This window comes from Oncorhynchus kisutch, linkage group LG30 (assembly GCF_002021735.2).
Source record: "Oncorhynchus kisutch isolate 150728-3 linkage group LG30, Okis_V2, whole genome shotgun sequence".
NCBI lineage: Eukaryota > Metazoa > Chordata > Actinopteri > Salmoniformes > Salmonidae > Oncorhynchus > Oncorhynchus kisutch.
The window spans coordinates 47,567,804-47,590,292 of NC_034203.2; the positions used below are offsets into that span (position 1 = coordinate 47,567,804).

The window sequence follows — 22,489 nt, forward strand, 5'->3', positions numbered from 1 at the left end:
ATTAGAGTTACCAGCCTCAGAAATTGCAGCTCAAATAAATGCTTCACAGAGTTCAAGTAACAGACTTTTGACTGGTTCAAACATTGGAATATTCCCCATATTATGAAAAGTAAAACATCAGAAGTCATGTTTCTTCCACATTAGTTTATTATATACAGTACAGCTGTAAATAGTTGGCACCGTTGTAGATATGGTATACTTAAGCAATAAGGCCCGAGGGGGGTGTGGTATATGGCCAATATTCCACAGCTTAGGGCTGTTCTTAAGACACGACACAGCCCTTAACTGAAGTATATTGGCCATAAATCACAACCCACTCCTACCCCCCCGAATTGCCTTATTGCTATTATAAACTGGTTACCAACGTAATTAGATCAGTAAAAATCTGTTTTGTCATACCCATGGTATACGGTTGGATATACCACAGCTTAGAGCCAATCAGCATTCAGAGCTCAAACCACCCAGTTTATAAATGATAATAGGCTTGGCAGCAGCTTCAGATAGTGATGCTAAGGCTGCATTCATTACATTAGCCAACCAGCGGTCTCAGTAAGTTCAAAGCACATGAATGCACACAACTTGTTGCTCCCAGTTTACAAGTACTATTTTCGGCGTTTCCCCCCCACTTGTAATAAATGCTGCATAAATACAGGTGGGCGTGGCATAAAACTGCTATATGGGCGTGGCAGGGGGTGTGGTCACTCCTCCCAGGGACTCATGTCAGTGTCGATGGCAACACAGTTGTAGGCAGCATAGCGCAGCTTGTCCTCACACACTTTTGCACTGCAGGGGACACAAAGTTAGGGAATTAGCTTTTACTAGAGAATGTGGAAGAGTATAACCATTGCAATTTCATATCTACAATCTCCGTTATATGGAACAAAAGAAACCACTTTCCTTCTAAATATTCTGATAACAGTAGAGAGAATTGCCATTAAAACTCACCTGGGGTAGTTGGGTAGATACAGGGTACTGGAGCAGGTGGAGGACTGTGGCAACGCATCTGTAGTCTCAGAGCTAGAGGTCAGGGAAACCAAAGATGTTATAACGCATCTGTAGTCTCAGAGCTAGAGGTCAGGGAAACCAAAGATGTTATAACGCATCTGTAGTCTCAGAGCTAGAGGTCAGGGAAACCAAAGATGTTATAATGCATCGGTCGTCTGAGCTAGAGGTCAGGGAAACCAAAGATGTTATAACGCATCTGTAGTCTCAGAGCTAGAGGTCAGGGAAACCAAAGATGTTATAATGCATCGGTCGTCTGAGCTAGAGGTCAGGGAAACCAAAGATGTTATAATGCATCGGTCGTCTGAGCTAGAGGTCAGGGAAACCAAAGATGTTATAATGCATCGGTCGTCTGAGCTAGAGGTCAGGGAAACCAAAGATGTTATAACGCATCTGTAGTCTCAGAGCTAGAGGTCAGGGAAACCAAAGATGTTATAATGCATCGGTCGTCTGAGCTAGAGGTCAGGGAAACCAAAGATGTTATAACGCATCTGTAGTCTCAGAGCTAGAGGTCAGGGAAACCAAAGATGTTATAATGCATCGGTCTTCTGAGCTAGAGGTCAGGGAAAGACGTTATAAAAAGTGCAATAACATCAGCATCTTATAAGGTATTTGCTTTGGGATTTGTGGGAGAAAATCATATACATGATTTTAGTAATACAAGAAAAGATACATGTATGGGTTAATTTCCTGTTCTGGTAAAATGCATTGTCTATTGTATAGGACAGAAAGCCGAGAAAGACCATGGGAGTATGGAACAGCCGCGAACACTAAAGGAATGCAGACACATAGACGCCTAGAAATGACTGGACATACAAAGGTCAGAGGGATATATGAAGGAGGGGGTCAGCTAAATGACCCCAGATGAATTACAAATGTCAGTTACATCGTAGGGGAGACACAAGTCTGTTTAATCTTATACAAACATATGAAGAGAAGGCGACCAGATCAGCTAGGCACTCTAAAGCTAAAGGAGATGAAAGACACCAAAAGGGACACATATAGTTAATTACAGAGATAAAGCAAGCCTATAGCATAGAGGAATGTATAGTATTTTTAGTATAGCTGAGCATGCTAAAAACAGAAGAGACACAGTCTGCTGACCCTAGATAACACACAAACAGGAGAACGCAGTAAGCTGAGTGAAGGGTCAAAGCAAGGGGCTGGTCACCATTAGGATCTAATGGAAAGCAGATGTGGGCGTTACTGGGCTGAACAAGCAGGATGCATGGATTGGAATGTAACTGTATTTGCATTGGGGGATGAACTTATGATGTATGCATGGAAATAAAAAGGAGAGCGAGAGCTCTGGAGGGTGTGGGTCCCGCGGGGCTCTCCGGCTTATGATGCGGGTGTATTAAAAGTCTATCATTGAATTCAAAGTTCTTAGTTGTCATATTTGAACCGATTTTCCACTACAGATTGCGTCCCACTAACCTAGGCTAAAAGGCGTCCCACTAACCTACGCTAGAAGGCTCCCTACCAAGATACGGTAAAAGGCTCCCTACCAAGATACGGTAAAAGGCTCCCTACCAAGATACGGTAAAAGGCACCCTACCAAGATACGGTAAAAGGCTCCTTACCAACATACGGTAAAAGGAGTCCTACCAACATACGGTAAAAGGAGTCCTACCAACATACGGTAAAAGGAGTCCTACCAACATACGGTAAAAGGAGTCCTACCAACATACGGTAAAAGGCGTCCTACCAACATACGGTAAAAGGCGTCCTACCAACATACGGTAAAAGGCGTCCTACCAACATACGGTAAAAGGCTCCCTACCAACATAAGGTAAAAGGCTCCCTACCAACATAAGGTAAAAGGCTCCCTACCAACATACGGTAAAAGGCTCCCTACCAACATACGGTAAAAGGCTCCCTACCAACATACGGTAAAAGGAGTCCTACCAACATACGGTAAAAGGAGTCCTACCAACATACGGTAAAAGGAGTCCTACCAACATACGGTAAAAGGAGTCCTACCAACATACGGTAAAAGGAGTCCTACCAACATACGGTAAAAGGAGTCCTACCAACATACGGTAAAAGGCTCCCTACCAACATACGGTAAAAGGCTCCCTACCAACATACGGTAAAAGGCGTCCTACCAACATACGGTAAAAGGCGTCCTACCAACATACGGTAAAAGGCGTCCTACCAACATACGGTAAAAGGAGTCCTACCAACATACGGTAAAAGGAGTCCTACCAACATACGGTAAAAGGCTCCCTACCAACATACGGTAAAAGGAGTCCTACCAACATACGGTAAAAGGAGTCCTACCAACATACGGTAAAAGGCGCCCTACCAACATACGGTAAACGGAGTCCTACCAACATACGGTAAAAGGCGCCCTACCAACATACGGTAAAAGGCGCCCTACCAACATACGGTAAAAGGAGTCCTACCAACATACGGTAAAAGGCTCCCTACCAACATACGGTAAAAGGAGTCCTACCAACATACGGTAAAAGGCTCCCTACCAACATACGGTAAAAGGAGTCCTACCAACATACGGTAAAAGGCTCCCTACCAACATACGGTAAAAGGAGTCCTACCAACATACGGTAAAAGGCTCCCTACCAACATACGGTAAAGGCTCCCTACCAACATACGGTAAAAGGAGTCCTACCAACATACGGTAAAAGGAGTCCTACCAACATACGGTAAAAGGAGTCCTACCAACATACGGTAAAAGGAGTCCTACCAACATACGGTAAAAGGAGTCCTACCAACATACGGTAAAAGGAGTCCTACCAACATACGGTAAAAGGAGTCCTACCAACATACGGTAAAAGGCGTCCTACCAACATACCCTTGTTTGTCAGGGAAGATGTAGATGGGAGCAGGAAGACGGCTCCTCCCCGTCACAAACCTCAGGAACCGGCTGCGGTCCTCTGGAAGAGGGGGGAACAGTCAGAGAGTTAGTGAGTGAATAGAGAACAGAAGAGAGCCACAGAGACAAAAAAGAAGACGGTTTTAACTGACCATTAGTGAAGTTCATGAGAGCTTCCCACAGGTACTGTACCCTGACATCGGTCTGCTCCAAGTCCTCATATCGAGCTGTAGGAGAGAGAGAGACAACACTAGGGTTTACTATCAACCTGATGTGGAGAGAGAGAGAGACAACACTAGGGTTTATAATCAACCTGATGTGGAGAGAGAGACAACACTAGGGTTTATAATCAACCTGATGTGGAGAGAGAGACACAACACTAGGGTTTATAATCAACCTGATGTGGAGAGAGAGAGAGAGAGAGAGACAACACTAGGGTTTATAATCAACCTGATGTGGAGAGAGAGAGAGAGACAACACTAGGGTTTATAATCAACCTGATGTGGAGAGAGAGAGAGACAACACTAGGGTTTACTATCAACCTGATGTGGAGAGAGAGAGAGAGAGAGACAACACTAGGGTTTATAATCAACCTGATATGTCCTAATTGTCCCTAGAATTTCTAAGCAAACAGCTGGAGGCAGGGCTTTCTCCTATAGAGCTCCATTTTTATGGAACGGTCTGCCTACCCATGTCAGAGACGCAAACTCGGTCTCAACCTTTAAGTCTTTACTGAAGACTCATCTCTTCAGTGGGTCATATGATTGAGTGTAGTCTGGCCCAGGAGTGGGAAGGTGAACGGAAAGGCTCTGGAGCAACGAACCGCCCTTGCTGTCTCTGCCTGGCCGGTTCCCCTCTTTCCACTGGGATTCTCTGCCTCTAACCCTATTACAGGGGCTGAGTCACTGGCTTGCTGGGGCTCTCTCATGCCGTCCCTGGAGGGGGTGCGTCACCTGAGTGGGTTGATTCACTGTTGTGGTCATCCTGTCTGGGTTGGCGCCCCCCCCCCCCCCCCTTGGGTTGTGCCGTGGCGGAGATCTTTGTGGGCTATACTCAGCCTTGTCTCAGGATGGTAAGTTGGTGGTTGAAGATATCCCTCTAGTGGTGTGGGGGCTGTGCTTTGGCAAAGTGGGTGGGGTTATATCCTTCCTGTTTGGCCCTGTCCGGGGGTGTCCTCGGATGGGGCCACAGTGTCTCCTGACCCCTCCTGTCTCAGCCTCCAGTTTTTATGCTGCAGTAGTTTATGTGTCGGGGGGCTGGGGTCAGTTTGTTATATCTGGAGTACTTCTCCTGTCCTATTCGGTGCCCTGTGTGAATCTAAGTGTGCGTTCTCTAATTCTCTCCTTCTCTCTTTCTTTCTCTCTCTCGGAGGACCTGAGCCCTAGGACCATGCCCCAGGACTACCTGACATGATGACTCCTTGCTGTCCCCAGTCCACCTGGCCATGCTGCTGTTCCAGTTTCAACTGACCTGAGCCCTAGGACCATGCCCCAGGACTACCTGACATGATGACTCCTTGCTGTCCCCAGTCTACCTGGCCATGCTGCTGCTCCAGTTTCAACTTCCACCTGACTGTGCTGCTGCTCTAGTTTCAACTGTTCTGCCTTATTATTATTCGACCATGCTGGTCATTTATGAACATTTGAACATCTTGGCCATGTTCTGTTATAATCTCCACCCGGCACAGCCAGAAGAGGACTGGCCACCCCACATAGCCTGGTTCCTCTCTAGGTTTCTTCCTAGGTATTGGCCTTTCTAGGGAGTTTTTCCTAGCCACCGTGCTTCTACACCTGCATTGCTTGCTGTTTGGGGTTTTAGGCTGGGTTTCTGTACAGCACTTTGAGATATCAGCTGATGTACGAAGGGCTATATAAATAAATTTGATTTGATTTGATGTGGAGAGAGACAACACTAGGGTTTATAATCAACCTGATGTGGAGAGAGAGAGAGAGAGACAAGACTAGGGTTTACTATCAACCTGATGTGGAGAGAGAGAGAGAGACAAGACTAGGGTTTACTATCAACCTGATGTGGAGAGAGACAACACTAGGGTTTACTATCAACCTGATGTGGAGAGAGACAACACTAGGGTTTACTATCAACCTGATGTGGAGAGAGACAACACTAGGGTTTACTATCAACCTGATGTGGAGAGAGACAACACTAGGGTTTACTATCAACCTGATGTGGAGAGACAACACTAGGGTTTACTATCAACCTGATGTGGAGAGAGGACATAAGATGGGGCCACATGTGATGGTACTGAGTCAGTCTGGGACTACAGCCTGGCGATCTTCAACCACATCAAGGTCCGTCTGATTACTCACTGAGTCGTTTGAGTGCCTCCACGGTGATCTCCGGGTCTCCACAGACCTTCTTCTCCACCTCCTGCCAGGTTAGCAGATCCAGCACGGCCTGAGGCACTACCTTCACCAGCCCCGCCTGCATAGCACAGACCTGGAACAGACACGCATGGTTACAGCATCTCCCTCCACACGAGACAACCCGACTTGAAGGCCATCTGAAAACCCCTTCCCACCTGGTGTCTGCTCTCCTCCAGGCGTGCCTTCTGGACCAGGTGAATGAACTCCCTGCGGTCTTGGTACCGTACCACCTGATTGCTGCCGCCTGGTAGCAGCTCTACCAGTCTGCCGTCACTCAGCAGGGTAGTGTACACCAACTCCTCCCCAAATTTAAAGTCAAATGTCTCCTGGTCCATGACCTCCATGGCCTCCAGCAGCTTGACCTGTAGAGAGACAGAACAGAAGCAAACTAACATTTTAAAACAGACGGGAAATCACATTATCCAATGCGTTGTCAGAATATTGCAACTAGCGATTGTATCGCCTATAAAAACAGAATAGATACAAGCTTCAATAAGTATGCCAAGGTTGAAAACGTCAGTGGACTGAATCCTAACTTGAGTTCTGCCATTTTCACAGTGGTCGTCTTTTACTTCAATGATTTACGCTGAAGTCAGTGATGTTCGATGTGACAACAGCACAGTGCTCACCAGGACAGAGTCAACAGCAGGGAAGTCTTTGCTCCAGCTGACAGCCTCCCCTGTTAACTGTTTCCACACCAGACCAGGCAGAGCCAGCACCAGGAAGTCTTTTCCTCGGAGAGCGGCTCCCATCAGCTGTCCGATCCACTCAAACTTGTGGAACTCTCTGCAGGACGGGTTGGGAACATAGTGGTCTCTGGCCTCGCCTGTTCCCTGGGAGCAGAAACTAACTGTTGGTCATATACTACTACCATTAGCCCCCCCCAGTTGTACTACCAGCCCCCCCCCGGTTGTACTACTACCCCCCCCCCCCCCCCCGGTTGTACTACCAGCCCCCCCCCCCCCCCGGTTGTACTACCAGCCCCCCCCCCCCCCCCCGGTTGTACTACCAGCCCCCCCCCCCCGGTTGTACTACTACTACCCCCCCCCCGGTTGTACTACTACCCCCCCCCCCCGGTTGTACTACTACCCCCCCCCCCCGGTTGTACTACCACCCCCCCCCGGTTGTACTAATACCCCCCCCGCCGGTTGTACTACCAGCCTCCCCCCCCCGGTTGTACTAATACCCCCCCCCCCCGGTTGTACTACCAGCCCCCCCCCCCCCCCGGTTGTACTACCAGCCCCCCCCCCCGGTTGTACTACCAGCCCCCCCCCCCCGGTTGTACTACCAGCCCCCACCCCGGTTGTACTACCAGCCCCCCCCCCCGGTTGTACTACCAGCCCCCCCCCCCCCCGGTTGTACTACCAGCCCCCACCCCGGTTGTACTACCAGCCCCCCCCCACCCCCCCCCCCCCGGTTGTACTACCAGCCCCCCCCCCCCCCCGGTTGTACTACCAGCCTCCCCCCCCCCGGTTGTACTAATACCCCCCCCCCCCCCGGTTGTACTACCAGCCCCCCCCCCCCCCGGTTGTACTACCAGCCCCCCCCCGGTTGTACTACCAGCCCCCACCCCGGTTGTACTACCAGCCCCCCCCCCACCCCCCCCCCCCCCGGTTGTACTACCAGCCCCCCCCCCACCCCCCCCCGGTTGTACTACCAGCCCCCCCCCCCGGTTGTACTACCAGCCCCCCCCCCCCGGTTGTACTACCAGCCCCCCCCCCCCCGGTTGTACTACCAGCCCCCCCCCCCCCCGGTTGTACTACCAGCCCCCCCCCCCCCCGGTTGTACTACCAGCCCCCCCCCCCCGGTTGTACTACCAGCCCCCCCCCCCCCGGGTTGTACTACCAGCCCCCCCCCCCGGTTGTACTACCAGCCCCCCCCCCCGGTTGTACTACCAGCAAAGAGGTAGAGGTTAGGGGTAGTTACCTGGTTAGATGTTAAAGAGGTAGAGGTTAGGTAGAGGTCAGGGGTAGTTAACTGGTTAGATGTTAAAGAGGTAGAGGTTAGGTAGAGGTCAGGGGTAGTTACCTGGTTAGATGTTAAAGAGGTAGAGGTTAGGTTAGGTAGCGGTCAGGGGTAGTTACCTGGTTAGACGTTAAAGAGGTAGAGATTAGGTAGAGGTCAGGGGTAGTTACCTGGTTAGATGTTAAAGAGGTAGAGGTTAGGTAGAGGTTAGGGGTAGTTACCTGGTTAGATGTTAAAGAGGTAGAGGTTAGGTAGAGGTCAGGGGTAGTTACCTGGTTAGATGTTAAAGAGGTAGAGGTTAGGTTAGGTAGAGGTTAGGGGTAGTTACCTGGTTAGATGTTAAAGAGGTAGAGGTTAGGTAGCGGTCAGGGGTAGTTACCTGGTTAGACGTTAAAGAGGTAGAGATTAGGTAGAGGTCAGGGGTAGTTACCTGGTTAGATGTTAAAGAGGTAGAGGTTAGGTTAGGTAGAGGTTAGGGGTAGTTACCTGGTTAGATGTTAAAGAGGTAGTGGTTAGGTAGAGGTCAGGGGTAGTTACCTGGTTAGATGTTAAAGAGGTAGAGGTTAGGTTAGGTAGAGGTCAGGGGTAGTTACCTGGTTAGATGTTAAAGAGGTAGAGGTTAGGTTAGGTAGAGGTTAGGGGTAGTTACCTGGTTAGATGTTAAAGAGGTAGAGGTTAGGTAGAGGTTAGGGGTAGTTACCTGGTTAGATGTTAAAGAGGTAGAGGTTAGGTAGAGGTTAGGGGTAGTTACCTGGTTAGATGTTAAAGAGGTAGAAGTTAGGTAGAGGTTAGGGGTAGTTACCTGGTTAGATGTTAAAGAGGTAGAGGTTAGGTAGAGGTTAGGGGTAGTTAACTGGTTAGATGTTAAAGAGGTAGAGGTTAGGTAGAGGTCAGGGGTAGTTACCTGGTTAGATGTTAAAGAGGTAGAGGTTAGGTAGAGGTTAGGGGTAGTTACCTGGTTAGATGTTAAAGAGGTAGAGGTTAGGTAGAGGTTAGGGGTAGTTACCTGGTTAGATGTTAAAGAGGTAGAGGTTAGGTAGAGGTTAGGGGTAGTTACCTGGTTAGATGTTAAAGAGGTAGAGGTTAGGTAGAGGTCAGGGGTAGTTACCTGGTTAGATGTTAAAGAGGTAGAGGTTAGGTTAGGTAGAGGTCAGGGGTAGTTACCTGGTTAGATGTTAAAGAGGTAGAGGTTAGGTAGAGGTTAGGGGTAGTTACCTGGTTAGATGTTAAAGAGGTAGAAGTTAGGTAGAGGTTAGGGGTAGTTACCTGGTTAGATGTTAAAGAGGTAGAGGTTAGGTTAGGTAGAGGTTAGGGGTAGTTACCTGGTTAGATGTTAAAGAGGTAGTGGTTAGGTAGAGGTCAGGGGTAGTTACCTGGTTAGATGTTAAAGAGGTAGAGGTTAGGTTAGGTAGAGGTCAGGGGTAGTTACCTGGTTAGATGTTAAAGAGGTAGAGGTTAGGTTAGGTAGAGGTTAGGGGTAGTTACCTGGTTAGATGTTAAAGAGGTAGAGGTTAGGTAGAGGTTAGGGGTAGTTACCTGGTTAGATGTTAAAGAGGTAGAGGTTAGGTAGAGGTTAGGGGTAGTTACCTGGTTAGATGTTAAAGAGGTAGAGGTTAGGTAGAGGTTAGGGGTAGTTACCTGGTTAGATGTTAAAGAGGTAGAAGTTAGGTAGAGGTTAGGGGTAGTTACCTGGTTAGATGTTAAAGAGGTAGAGGTTAGGTAGAGGTTAGGGGTAGTTAACTGGTTAGATGTTAAAGAGGTAGAGGTTAGGTAGAGGTCAGGGGTAGTTACCTGGTTAGATGTTAAAGAGGTAGAGGTTAGGTTAGGTAGAGGTTAGGGGTAGTTACCTGGTTAGATGTTAAAGAGGTAGAGGTTAGGTAGAGGTTAGGGGTAGTTACCTGGTTAGATGTTAAAGAGGTAGAGGTTAGGTAGAGGTCAGGGGTAGTTACCTGGTTAGATGTTAAAGAGGTAGAGGTTAGGTAGAGGTCAGGGGTAGTTACCTGGTTAGATGTTAAAGAGGTAGAGGTTAGGTTAGGTAGAGGTCAGGGGTAGTTACCTGGTTAGATGTTAAAGAGGTAGAGGTTAGGTTAGGTAGAGGTTAGGGGTAGTTACCTGGTTAGATGTTAAAGAGGTAGAGGTTAGGTAGAGGTTAGGGGTAGTTACCTGGTTAGATGTTAAAGAGGTAGAGGTTAGGTAGAGGTTAGGGGTAGTTACCTGGTTAGATGTTAAAGAGGTAGAGGTTAGGTTAGGTAGAGGTCAGGGGTAGTTACCTGGTTAGATGTTAAAGAGGTAGAGGTTAGGTAGAGGTTAGGGGTAGTTACCTGGTTAGATGTTAAAGAGGTAGAAGTTAGGTAGAGGTTAGGGGTAGTTACCTGGTTAGATGTTAAAGAGGTAGAGGTTAGGTTAGGTAGAGGTTAGGGGTAGTTACCTGGTTAGATGTTAAAGAGGTAGTGGTTAGGTAGAGGTCAGGGGTAGTTACCTGGTTAGATGTTAAAGAGGTAGAGGTTAGGTTAGGTAGAGGTCAGGGGTAGTTACCTGGTTAGATGTTAAAGAGGTAGAGGTTAGGTTAGGTAGAGGTTAGGGGTAGTTACCTGGTTAGATGTTAAAGAGGTAGAGGTTAGGTAGAGGTTAGGGGTAGTTACCTGGTTAGATGTTAAAGAGGTAGAGGTTAGGTAGAGGTTAGGGGTAGTTACCTGGTTAGATGTTAAAGAGGTAGAAGTTAGGTAGAGGTTAGGGGTAGTTACCTGGTTAGATGTTAAAGAGGTAGAGGTTAGGTAGAGGTTAGGGGTAGTTAACTGGTTAGATGTTAAAGAGGTAGAGGTTAGGTAGAGGTCAGGGGTAGTTACCTGGTTAGATGTTAAAGAGGTAGAGGTTAGGTAGAGGTTAGGGGTAGTTACCTGGTTAGATGTTAAAGAGGTAGAGGTTAGGTAGAGGTCAGGGGTAGTTACCTGGTTAGATGTTAAAGAGGTAGAGGTTAGGTTAGGTAGAGGTCAGGGGTAGTTACCTGGTTAGATGTTAAAGAGGTAGAGGTTAGGTTAGGTAGAGGTTAGGGGTAGTTACCTGGTTAGATGTTAAAGAGGTAGAGGTTAGGTAGAGGTTAGGGGTAGTTACCTGGTTAGATGTTAAAGAGGTAGAGGTTAGGTAGAGGTTAGGGGTAGTTACCTGGTTAGATGTTAAAGAGGTAGAGGTTAGGTTAGGTAGAGGTCAGGGGTAGTTACCTGGTTAGATGTTAAAGAGGTAGAGGTTAGGTTAGGTAGAGGTTAGGGGTAGTTACCTGGTTAGACGTTAAAGAGGTAGAGATTAGGTAGAGGTCAGGGGTAGTTACCTGGTTAGATGTTAAAGAGGTAGAGGTTAGGTAGAGGTTAGGGGTAGTTACCTGGTTAGATGTTAAAGAGGTAGAGGTTAGGTAGAGGTCAGGGGTAGTTACCTGGTTAGATGTTAAAGAGGTAGAGGTTAGGTTAGGTAGAGGTTAGGGGTAGTTACCTGGTTAGATGTTAAAGAGGTAGAGGTTAGGTAGCGGTCAGGGGTAGTTACCTGGTTAGACGTTAAAGAGGTAGAGATTAGGTAGAGGTCAGGGGTAGTTACCTGGTTAGATGTTAAAGAGGTAGAGGTTAGGTTAGGTAGAGGTTAGGGGTAGTTACCTGGTTAGATGTTAAAGAGGTAGTGGTTAGGTAGAGGTCAGGGGTAGTTACCTGGTTAGATGTTAAAGAGGTAGAGGTTAGGTTAGGTAGAGGTCAGGGGTAGTTACCTGGTTAGATGTTAAAGAGGTAGAGGTTAGGTTAGGTAGAGGTTAGGGGTAGTTACCTGGTTAGATGTTAAAGAGGTAGAGGTTAGGTAGAGGTTAGGGGTAGTTACCTGGTTAGATGTTAAAGAGGTAGAGGTTAGGTAGAGGTTAGGGGTAGTTACCTGGTTAGATGTTAAAGAGGTAGAAGTTAGGTAGAGGTTAGGGGTAGTTACCTGGTTAGATGTTAAAGAGGTAGAGGTTAGGTAGAGGTTAGGGGTAGTTAACTGGTTAGATGTTAAAGAGGTAGAGGTTAGGTAGAGGTCAGGGGTAGTTACCTGGTTAGATGTTAAAGAGGTAGAGGTTAGGTTAGGTAGAGGTTAGGGGTAGTTACCTGGTTAGATGTTAAAGAGGTAGAGGTTAGGTAGAGGTTAGGGGTAGTTACCTGGTTAGATGTTAAAGAGGTAGAGGTTAGGTAGAGGTTAGGGGTAGTTACCTGGTTAGATGTTAAAGAGGTAGAGGTTAGGTAGAGGTCAGGGGTAGTTACCTGGTTAGATGTTAAAGAGGTAGAGGTTAGGTTAGGTAGAGGTCAGGGGTAGTTACCTGGTTAGATGTTAAAGAGGTAGAGGTTAGGTTAGGTAGAGGTTAGGGGTAGTTACCTGGTTAGATGTTAAAGAGGTAGAGGTTAGGTAGAAGTTAGGGGTAGTTACCTGGTTAGATGTTAAAGAGGTAGAGGTTAGGTAGAGGTTAGGGGTAGTTACCTGGTTAGATGTTAAAGAGGTAGAGGTTAGGTTAGGTAGAGGTCAGGGGTAGTTACCTGGTTAGATGTTAAAGAGGTAGAGGTTAGGTAGAGGTTAGGGGTAGTTACCTGGTTAGATGTTAAAGAGGTAGAAGTTAGGTAGAGGTTAGGGGTAGTTACCTGGTTAGATGTTAAAGAGGTAGAGGTTAGGTTAGGTAGAGGTTAGGGGTAGTTACCTGGTTAGATGTTAAAGAGGTAGTGGTTAGGTAGAGGTCAGGGGTAGTTACCTGGTTAGATGTTAAAGAGGTAGAGGTTAGGTTAGGTAGAGGTCAGGGGTAGTTACCTGGTTAGATGTTAAAGAGGTAGAGGTTAGGTTAGGTAGAGGTTAGGGGTAGTTACCTGGTTAGATGTTAAAGAGGTAGAGGTTAGGTAGAGGTTAGGGGTAGTTACCTGGTTAGATGTTAAAGAGGTAGAGGTTAGGTAGAGGTTAGGGGTAGTTACCTGGTTAGATGTTAAAGAGGTAGAGGTTAGGTAGAGGTTAGGGGTAGTTACCTGGTTAGATGTTAAAGAGGTAGAAGTTAGGTAGAGGTTAGGGGTAGTTACCTGGTTAGATGTTAAAGAGGTAGAGGTTAGGTAGAGGTTAGGGGTAGTTAACTGGTTAGATGTTAAAGAGGTAGAGGTTAGGTAGAGGTCAGGGGTAGTTACCTGGTTAGATGTTAAAGAGGTAGAGGTTAGGTTAGGTAGAGGTTAGGGGTAGTTACCTGGTTAGATGTTAAAGAGGTAGAGGTTAGGTAGAGGTTAGGGGTAGTTACCTGGTTAGATGTTAAAGAGGTAGAGGTTAGGTAGAGGTCAGGGGTAGTTACCTGGTTAGATGTTAAAGAGGTAGAGGTTAGGTAGAGGTCAGGGGTAGTTACCTGGTTAGATGTTAAAGAGGTAGAGGTTAGGTTAGGTAGAGGTCAGGGGTAGTTACCTGGTTAGATGTTAAAGAGGTAGAGGTTAGGTTAGGTAGAGGTTAGGGGTAGTTACCTGGTTAGATGTTAAAGAGGTAGAGGTTAGGTAGAGGTTAGGGGTAGTTACCTGGTTAGATGTTAAAGAGGTAGAGGTTAGGTAGAGGTTAGGGGTAGTTACCTGGTTAGATGTTAAAGAGGTAGAGGTTAGGTTAGGTAGAGGTCAGGGGTAGTTACCTGGTTAGATGTTAAAGAGGTAGAGGTTAGGTAGAGGTTAGGGGTAGTTACCTGGTTAGATGTTAAAGAGGTAGAAGTTAGGTAGAGGTTAGGGGTAGTTACCTGGTTAGATGTTAAAGAGGTAGAGGTTAGGTTAGGTAGAGGTTAGGGGTAGTTACCTGGTTAGATGTTAAAGAGGTAGTGGTTAGGTAGAGGTCAGGGGTAGTTACCTGGTTAGATGTTAAAGAGGTAGAGGTTAGGTTAGGTAGAGGTCAGGGGTAGTTACCTGGTTAGATGTTAAAGAGGTAGAGGTTAGGTTAGGTAGAGGTTAGGGGTAGTTACCTGGTTAGATGTTAAAGAGGTAGAGGTTAGGTAGAGGTTAGGGGTAGTTACCTGGTTAGATGTTAAAGAGGTAGAGGTTAGGTAGAGGTTAGGGGTAGTTACCTGGTTAGATGTTAAAGAGGTAGAAGTTAGGTAGAGGTTAGGGGTAGTTACCTGGTTAGATGTTAAAGAGGTAGAGGTTAGGTAGAGGTTAGGGGTAGTTAACTGGTTAGATGTTAAAGAGGTAGAGGTTAGGTAGAGGTCAGGGGTAGTTACCTGGTTAGATGTTAAAGAGGTAGAGGTTAGGTAGAGGTTAGGGGTAGTTACCTGGTTAGATGTTAAAGAGGTAGAGGTTAGGTAGAGGTCAGGGGTAGTTACCTGGTTAGATGTTAAAGAGGTAGAGGTTAGGTTAGGTAGAGGTCAGGGGTAGTTACCTGGTTAGATGTTAAAGAGGTAGAGGTTAGGTTAGGTAGAGGTTAGGGGTAGTTACCTGGTTAGATGTTAAAGAGGTAGAGGTTAGGTAGAGGTTAGGGGTAGTTACCTGGTTAGATGTTAAAGAGGTAGAGGTTAGGTAGAGGTTAGGGGTAGTTACCTGGTTAGATGTTAAAGAGGTAGAGGTTAGGTTAGGTAGAGGTCAGGGGTAGTTACCTGGTTAGATGTTAAAGAGGTAGAGGTTAGGTAGAGGTTAGGGGTAGTTACCTGGTTAGATGTTAAAGAGGTAGAAGTTAGGTAGAGGTTAGGGGTAGTTACCTGGTTAGATGTTAAAGAGGTAGAGGTTAGGTTAGGTAGAGGTTAGGGGTAGTTACCTGGTTAGATGTTAAAGAGGTAGAGATTAGGTAGAGGTCAGGGGTAGTTACCTGGTTAGATGTCCTGTTGAAGAAGGGTAAAGGCAGGAGGCATTCTGCTGAACTGGGACACAGCTCTTCAGACATGTCTGCCAGACTGTCTCTAAAACCACCTCCTTGGTCGATGATGCCCTCTGCTATGAATTTACACTCCCACCACTGGTCGTAACGCGCCGGCCATCTGTTCAACAACAACATATTCACTGCTGCTTTCTTCTCAAGTCTGTTATGATATCAGTTTATTATTAACACACTCGTTTTACCATCTGTTAGATATCAAATCCAGCTTCCTGAGAATGACCGCTAAGTAAATGTGATAGTCAATAAGGATGCTGGGGAGGGAGATTACTATACCTGTAGTCCAAAATCTTCTCAAACTTATCGGATGGCTTCAGACCCTCGTAGACCTGCATGGGTTAAAGCCAGATGTCTAAAATCATATAGCTACAACACACACACATATCCCCCCTCCCACCCCAACACACCCCCCCTCCACTACCTGTGTGAAGACAGCGTTCTTAGCAGTAGGGTCCAGTGAGGGGTTGTCTCTGTGCTCCATGGCCAGTCTACGGTTGATATAGAGCCGGGGCATAAAGTTAGGCTTGCTGGTCTCGGAGTCCTTCAGACACTGGGTGATCAGGGCCGAGCGACGCTTGGACAGCAGCAGGAACGGCTTGATACTCTAGGGGGCAGCAGAGAACACAACGGTCAATGTACTGGACGTGATAATACATTTTAAAAAAGGGACACTGCAAGATTTAGGTAGTTGATCTACTTTCCCAGAGTCAGACCAACTCATGGAGACTATTGTATGTCTCTGCGTGCCGTTTGGACATGATTGATGTTAGCTTAGCGCAATTGCTGGAAGTCTCCAGGTACAGTAGCCAGCTCCTCTCAGAAAGCAGGGGAATAACCGTTCTACTCCAAACATGTGTGGTTGGCCATTTATAGTCTTCAAATACATAGTAAATCGACATGTTATAACATGCGTTCATTTCACTGATAATCAAAAGAAACCAGATTATATCCACTTCCTCATTCTTTCCCAGTTGTCTTAGAGATGGTAACGTTGTATCCGGCTCATGGAGATGCCCCTGCGCTCACAGATGCTATAATGGGACAGGTACAACATTGTAATCTCTATACAAAATGGCATCCATGAGTTGGCCTAACTCTGGGTAAGTAGGTCAATGAAAATCTGGCAGGGTCCGTTTAAAGATGAAAGGGAAAGGGAGGACAGTGGAGTTTATTTATTTTTTACACCAGCAGATCAGTCATGACATCTGTGGTGTGTCCCTCTCAACCAGCGGTCTCCAACCCTGGTCCAGGGGAGCTAGTGCAGGCCTTTGTTCCAAACCCAGCAACTAGACGTACCTTGATGTGGTTGAAGGTGGCCAGGCTGTAGTCCCAGGCTGGAACCAGGTGGGGCAGGAGACTGTCCAGCAGCGAGATGAACCTGAGGACATAAAGCTGAGTCACGACACCGACTGACCAGACTGGGGAAGAGCACCATAGACCAGCATTCATCTTGGTAGTATAGCAGGATCAGGAGTGTTTCATGATGATCACAACCAGCTCCATGTTCACCATCAGGCAGGGTCTTACCTCTGTATAACCAGGGCCCTGTGGTAGAGGACATCAGGCAGGGTCTTACCTCTGTATAACCAGGGCCCTATGGTAGAGGACATCAGACAGGGTCTTACCTCTGTATAACCAGGGCCCTGTGGTAGAGGACATCAGGCAGGGTCTTACCTCTGTATAACCAGGGCCCTATGGTAGAGGACATCAGACAGGGTCTTACCTCTGTATAACCAGGGCCCTGTGGTAGAGGACATCAGGCAGGGTCTTACCTCTGTATAACCAGGGCCCTATGGTAGAGGACATCAGACAGGGTCTTACCTCTGTATAACCAGGGCCCTGTGGTAGAGGACATCAGGTAGTGTCTTACCTCTGTATAACCAGGGCCCTATGGTAGAGGACATCAGACAGGGTCTTACCTCTGTATAACCAGGGCCCTATGGTAGAGGACATCAGACAGGGTCTTACCTCTGTATAACCAGGGCCCTGTGGTAGAGGACATCAGACAGGGTCTTACCTCTGTATAACCAGGGCCCTGTGGTAGAGGACATCAGGTAGTGTCTTACCTCTGTATAACCAGGGCCCTGTGGTAGAGGACATCAGGCAGTGTACCCTCCAGTCGAGGATAACGCACTAGGTTAGGAGACTGAAACACGTCAGCGTTGAGCCCCAGGTCTCTCTCACACGATGACTTGATCTTCAGCCCTCTGATCCGAACGTCTATCCCCTCGTCTGAGACAGGAAGACAAAAGCCAGAGAGACAGGTCAGGAAGAGGAAGAGTCAGGAAGAAGTTGAGTCCATTTCAATTAAAGAAAGAAAAAAGAAAAAGTGTTATTCATTTTCAACTAGAATATATTATTGTTTTATTCACTGATAGGACATGTTGTTAAGGTCCTGACAGGAGGGGATAAGCCTGGGATTGATACAGTATTTAATTCAAGGCACATTTCTATATTTCCAAAGTCCAAGCTGATATCTACAGTGTGCCAACAAAGACACTGAGCCACTCCCAGATAAGGTGACAGGGTAGAGCTACAGTCTGTCTAGTTCGTCAGCTGGACAGGATGTGATGTCTGTCAAGGCTCGACAACTTTGATCAGAGCCCTGTATTCAGAGTGCTGATCTAGGATCAGGTCTCTTCCCCTGTCCATATGTAATTCATTATTATAACATTTTTTTTAAACGGATCCTAAACCAGCACTCCTGCCGTAAATGATTAGTACAGTTGTGTGTATATTAATGATTCAATGTGTAGCCACCATTCTCACCCCTGCACTCCTCGATGCGAACCTCAATGACAGGCAGGTGGGCCGTCATGTCTTCCAGCACACACACCTCACCAATCAGATTGCTGAGGGACAGAGAAATAAACACACACCACACACACACAGTTACAAGTTCACGTAGCACCTCCTGATGTTTCAAAACCTGTTATTTTCCGTTTGCTCTGCTGAATACGGCCCAGGTGTTCTTTCGGAGTAACTTACTCGTCTATGGTGACGTCGCTGAGCTTCTTCAGATTGTCTCCTTCCCCTCCGAACACCGTCACTCTTTTAGGCATGTAGTTGTCATCGGTTGAGTCAACTGTCAAGATCAGCTTACTGCCGGACAAGACACAAAAACAATACAAATTCATGTTTATTCTTCAGGTCTTCCTAAGACTTGACCAAAGTCATGCTTTTGGTGGGCTAGTGGTCATCTGATGATGTACTGTCCCCAAGGGAGAGCCCCCAGGTTCCATACTGTTCTCCACCTGTCCTCAAGGGAGTGCCCCCAGGGTCCATACTGTTCTCCACCTGTCCCCAAGGGAGTGCCCCCAGGTTCCATACTGTTCTCCACCTGTCCCCAAGGGAGTGCCCCCAGGGTCCATACTATTCTCCACCTGTCCCCAATGGAGTGCCCCCAGGGTCCATACTATTCTCCACCTGTCCCCAAGGGAGTGCCCCCAGGTTCCATAATAGGCCCCACACTGTTCTACACCTGTCCCCAAGGGAGTGCCCCCAGGTTCCATACTAGGCCCCACACTGTTCGCCACCTACATAAATCCCAGGTTTGCCATGGCAGTGACAGGACTGTATGACAGTACCACTTACTTGACTACGGTGCCTCTCTTCATGTGCAGTCTGATCCAGTGTTGTCCCTGCATCCCATCACTCTCCCAGTAGGTCTCTGTGTCTCCATCTGTCAGGCAACCTGCCCCACCACTAGGGTCCTCCTGACACACACACACACACACACACACACACACACACACACACACACGTTCATTTTGTCACCTATTTTTGTTTTAAAATACCTTTTAGTCCCATTTTATTATTTTCTTAGTTATCAGTTGACTAAAACTCTGGACAATTTTTGTCTAGTTTTAGGTCGGCCATTTTAGTCAGTGCATTTTTCTATTAAATGATGAATGTTTAGGCTACCTCTAACTTCCATCATGTGCACATTCAGATTCAACTAGGTCTACTATCCCCTCATATACCTTAGCTGGCAACACTGATATTGTGTCAGATTGTAACCAATGACAGCCATAATAACCATATATGCTGATTGTGTCAGATTGTAACCAATGACAGCCATAATAACCATATATGCTAATTGTGTCAGATTGTAACCAATGACAGCCATAATAACCATATATGCTGATTGTGTCAGATTGTAACCAATGACAGCCATAATAACCATATATGCTGATTGTGTCAGATTGTAACCAATGACAGCCATAATAAGCATACAGGTAAAACAGCTCTCACAGCTCTGATTTTCTCCCCATCATAACCGTCATGGGGGTAAATAGTGGTTTCCTTGAAAATAGTCACCAAATAGCTTTTGTTTTTTCCCCAAAGGAAAAATCAACCGCAACTGACATCTGCAAACCGCGACGTGGCAACAGATGAATAAATAACAGACAAATAAATAACAGACGAATAAATAGACCTTCTGATGTGATCAAAGCAAAAATAGCCCCCATGAAAGTGAGAGAGAGAGTAAAAATGGTTTCTAGTTGAGGTTAGTTAGTATCCTGGCTTCATATCAGTTCAAGAGAGTGACTGATGAGACCTCCTGTGTGCTGGGCAGATCAGGCCAATCAGACCTCCTGGGAGCTGTGTGCTGGGCAGATCAAACCAATCAGACCGCACAACTGATAGATATTCATTCTGTCCAATGAGAGGATTGCATGTAAATATTCTGCATGCATATGGAGCTTCATGTCAAATGTCCATTAGTCTCACATGGAATTCTCATCTCCTCACATTTCCGTTGACAAAAATTTGAAATTATTTTAATAGTTATTGTTTTATTCCAGGGCATCCTAGTTTTAGTCAGGAAAAATAGGTTGTTGACGAGTATTTTTTCATCATATTTATTGTTGATGAAATGAACACTGACACACGCACACACACACACACACACTACTCACTGAGCAGGAGGATACATCAATGCTGGTGACACACTGTTTGACACTGCCCAGGTTCTCATCCTCCTTTCCGATGTGGTCGTAGAAGTAATGCACCAGATCCTCGTCATATTCAAACGTCCAGCTGGGAGGAACATATCTGGACAACAGAGAAGGGAACAGTACTGTTGGTTAGACCAGGCCACATTAACTTCATTCAGTTTACAGAAAGTGTCCAAACTGCCTCAATATCTGCTGTAGCTCATCAGAGCCTGTTATCACCCATGGACCAGGGCTTAAACAGGTAGCTGTGTAGCTCATCAGAGCCTGTTATCACCCATGGACCAGGGCTTAAACAGGTAGCTGTGTAGCTCATCAGAGCCTGCTATCACCCATCACCGACCAGGGCTTAAACAGGTAGCTGTGTAGCTCATCAGAGCCTGCTATCACCCATCACCGACCAGGGCTTAAACAGGTAGCTGTGTAGCTCATCAGAGACTGCTATCACCCATGGATCAGGGCTTAAACAGGTAGCTGTGTAGCTCATCAGAGCCTGCTATCACCCATGGACCAGGGCTTAAACAGGTAGCTGTGTAGCTCATCAGAGCCTGCTATCACCCATGGACCAGGGCTTAAACAGGTAGCTGTGTAGCTCATCAGAGCCTGTTATCACCCATGGATCAGGGCTTAAACAGGTAGCTGTGTAGCTCATCAGAGCCTGCTATCACCCATCACTGACCAGGGCTTAAACAGGTAGCTGTGTAGCTCATCAGAGCCTGTTATCACCCATGGATCAGGGCTTAAACAGGTAGCTGTGTAGCTTCGCCTCCAAACACACTGACCTGAGCTTCTGAACAGCTGCTTCATCACGCTCCGCGACCTTGGGTTTAGAGCCGATGTGAAGAGAACTCTCTACATCCACCACTTGTTCCCACCTGAGAGAGCAGACAGTGTTAAACCGCTGAGCTAAAGCATCAAGCAGAGCCATTACAAGTCTTCAGATCTCAAACAAAGTTAGTCACCACATCTGTTACACACACACACACCTGTCACAGGGCTTGTGGTCATATCCAAAGAGCTGCTGGTGTCTGCCGAGTGTCTCAGGTGATTCAACAGGTACCAGTCGATCTCCTCCCTCCGTGTGTTTACAGACCAAGACCCAGCCCTCCTCACACTCCTGACCCACGCGGTGCTCCTCCAACTGATCCTATAAAAACACACAGAGTGAAGCAGACACACAGAGGGTTAAAAGGACAACTGCCTCAAAATATGTACTGAGCAAAGGTGATCAGTCCTGTAACAAAAATGGAGACATGACTTCATGACGAACCAGGAAGTGTGTAAAGCAATTAATCATTCAACTCTTTCTTACCTTGTTGATTTTAACCCACAGGCCGTGGCTGTTGCAATACTCTTCCCCTGTTGTCCGAATACATGTCCCTTTCTTTGGTTCGATGTTGCACTTGCATAGCTTCTTACTGTGGAGAGCTTGATGGGGGCTCTCCCAAACTGAAACCAGGGTCTTACCGACGGATGAGTTGGCGGTGGACGTACTAGACGAAGCGGTTGAATTGGATGACGAATCTTTGCAGATTTTATAACATACCTCTTTTGGGACGAAACATAGGCACTCGGGCACAGCTTCGCTCTTCCTGAAACAATCTATGCATTTGTTCAGAAACCGAATCCTTCCTAATAAAACGTGAGGGTTGTCGCCCGGTGACATGTCTTTGTGTTGTTGTTTTTTTAAAGCTAGGTAAGTTAAAGCTAAGGAAGTTGAAGCTGGCCAGGCACACCAGTCCGTCGCAGGGCTAGTTAACTAGCTAACTATGCGTCACAGTCAACACACATTTCAACGGTGGACGTCACCTGACATTTCAGTTTGTCCGTTTACTTCTCCCTTTGTTTGCCCAGGATTTTTCTCGTGGATAACGCTTCTATATTTGAACAAACAAAACAAAAAAAACACAAAGCTATTCATCCACCAGCCCGTTTCAAACGAAACGGTACATTCTCATCCGGTGCCACAGCTTTCAGCTACCTGACAGCTAGCAGACTCTTTCCGTAGCTCTCACCGGCAGCACTTAATCGGATCTGAAAAAAGGGCGAACCGCCCATAACTTCAGCTAGCTTTCAATACGACAAGTTATGTTACCGTGTCGGCTTCCGTCTACCTAGTAGCCTAGCAAGCTAGCTTACACCAACCAGTGTTTACACGGCTAAAGCATCGGCAGGATGTTAACATGTTAGCTAGCCTTCTATTTTAGCATGCTAGTTAGCTAACATGTAGCTAGCCTTCTATTTTAGCATGCTAGTTAGCTAACATGTTAGCTAGCAACGTGTTTACATTCCATGACAGTCAATAGCTATCGACATTTTAGTGCTTTTTATTTGCCCTTTATTTTAACAGGGTGTCCTATTGAGACCAAAAAAGCCCCGCATCTTACAAATGACACAACACATTGAGTAAGAAATACACCAGAAAGTAAACAATACTAGAGAATACAAATAAATTACATATGAAAAACAGTCGCACC

General features: G+C 46.7%; 1 protein-coding gene across 3 annotated transcripts; it reads right to left on the minus strand.

Moving 5' to 3' along the window:
• Window positions 1-124: 124 nt before the first annotated feature.
• hectd3 (HECT domain containing 3) lies at window positions 125-22,085 on the minus strand. 3 transcript variants are annotated; one of them, XM_031810135.1, is made up of 19 exons: window positions 21,325-22,085; window positions 20,999-21,159; window positions 20,795-20,887; window positions 19,977-20,112; window positions 18,649-18,770; window positions 18,043-18,156; window positions 17,824-17,906; window positions 17,121-17,286; window positions 16,351-16,432; window positions 15,476-15,658; window positions 15,331-15,383; window positions 14,989-15,157; window positions 6,852-7,055; window positions 6,378-6,584; window positions 6,166-6,295; window positions 3,991-4,065; window positions 3,818-3,899; window positions 946-1,017; window positions 125-783 (listed from the first exon to the last, which is right to left on the minus strand). In XM_031810135.1, the coding sequence occupies exons 1-19, from the start codon at window positions 21,676-21,678 to the stop codon at window positions 699-701; spliced, it is 2,571 nt and encodes an 856-aa protein (XP_031665995.1). In that variant the 5' UTR covers window positions 21,679-22,085; the 3' UTR covers window positions 125-698. The 3 variants fall into 3 exon arrangements, with proteins under 3 accessions (XP_031665995.1, XP_020324349.2, XP_031665996.1); XM_020468760.2 differs by having other exon boundaries at window positions 17,815-17,906; XM_031810136.1 differs by lacking the exons at window positions 125-783; window positions 946-1,017 and adding an exon at window positions 1,047-1,507 and having other exon boundaries at window positions 17,815-17,906.
• Window positions 22,086-22,489: the final 404 nt, after the last annotated feature.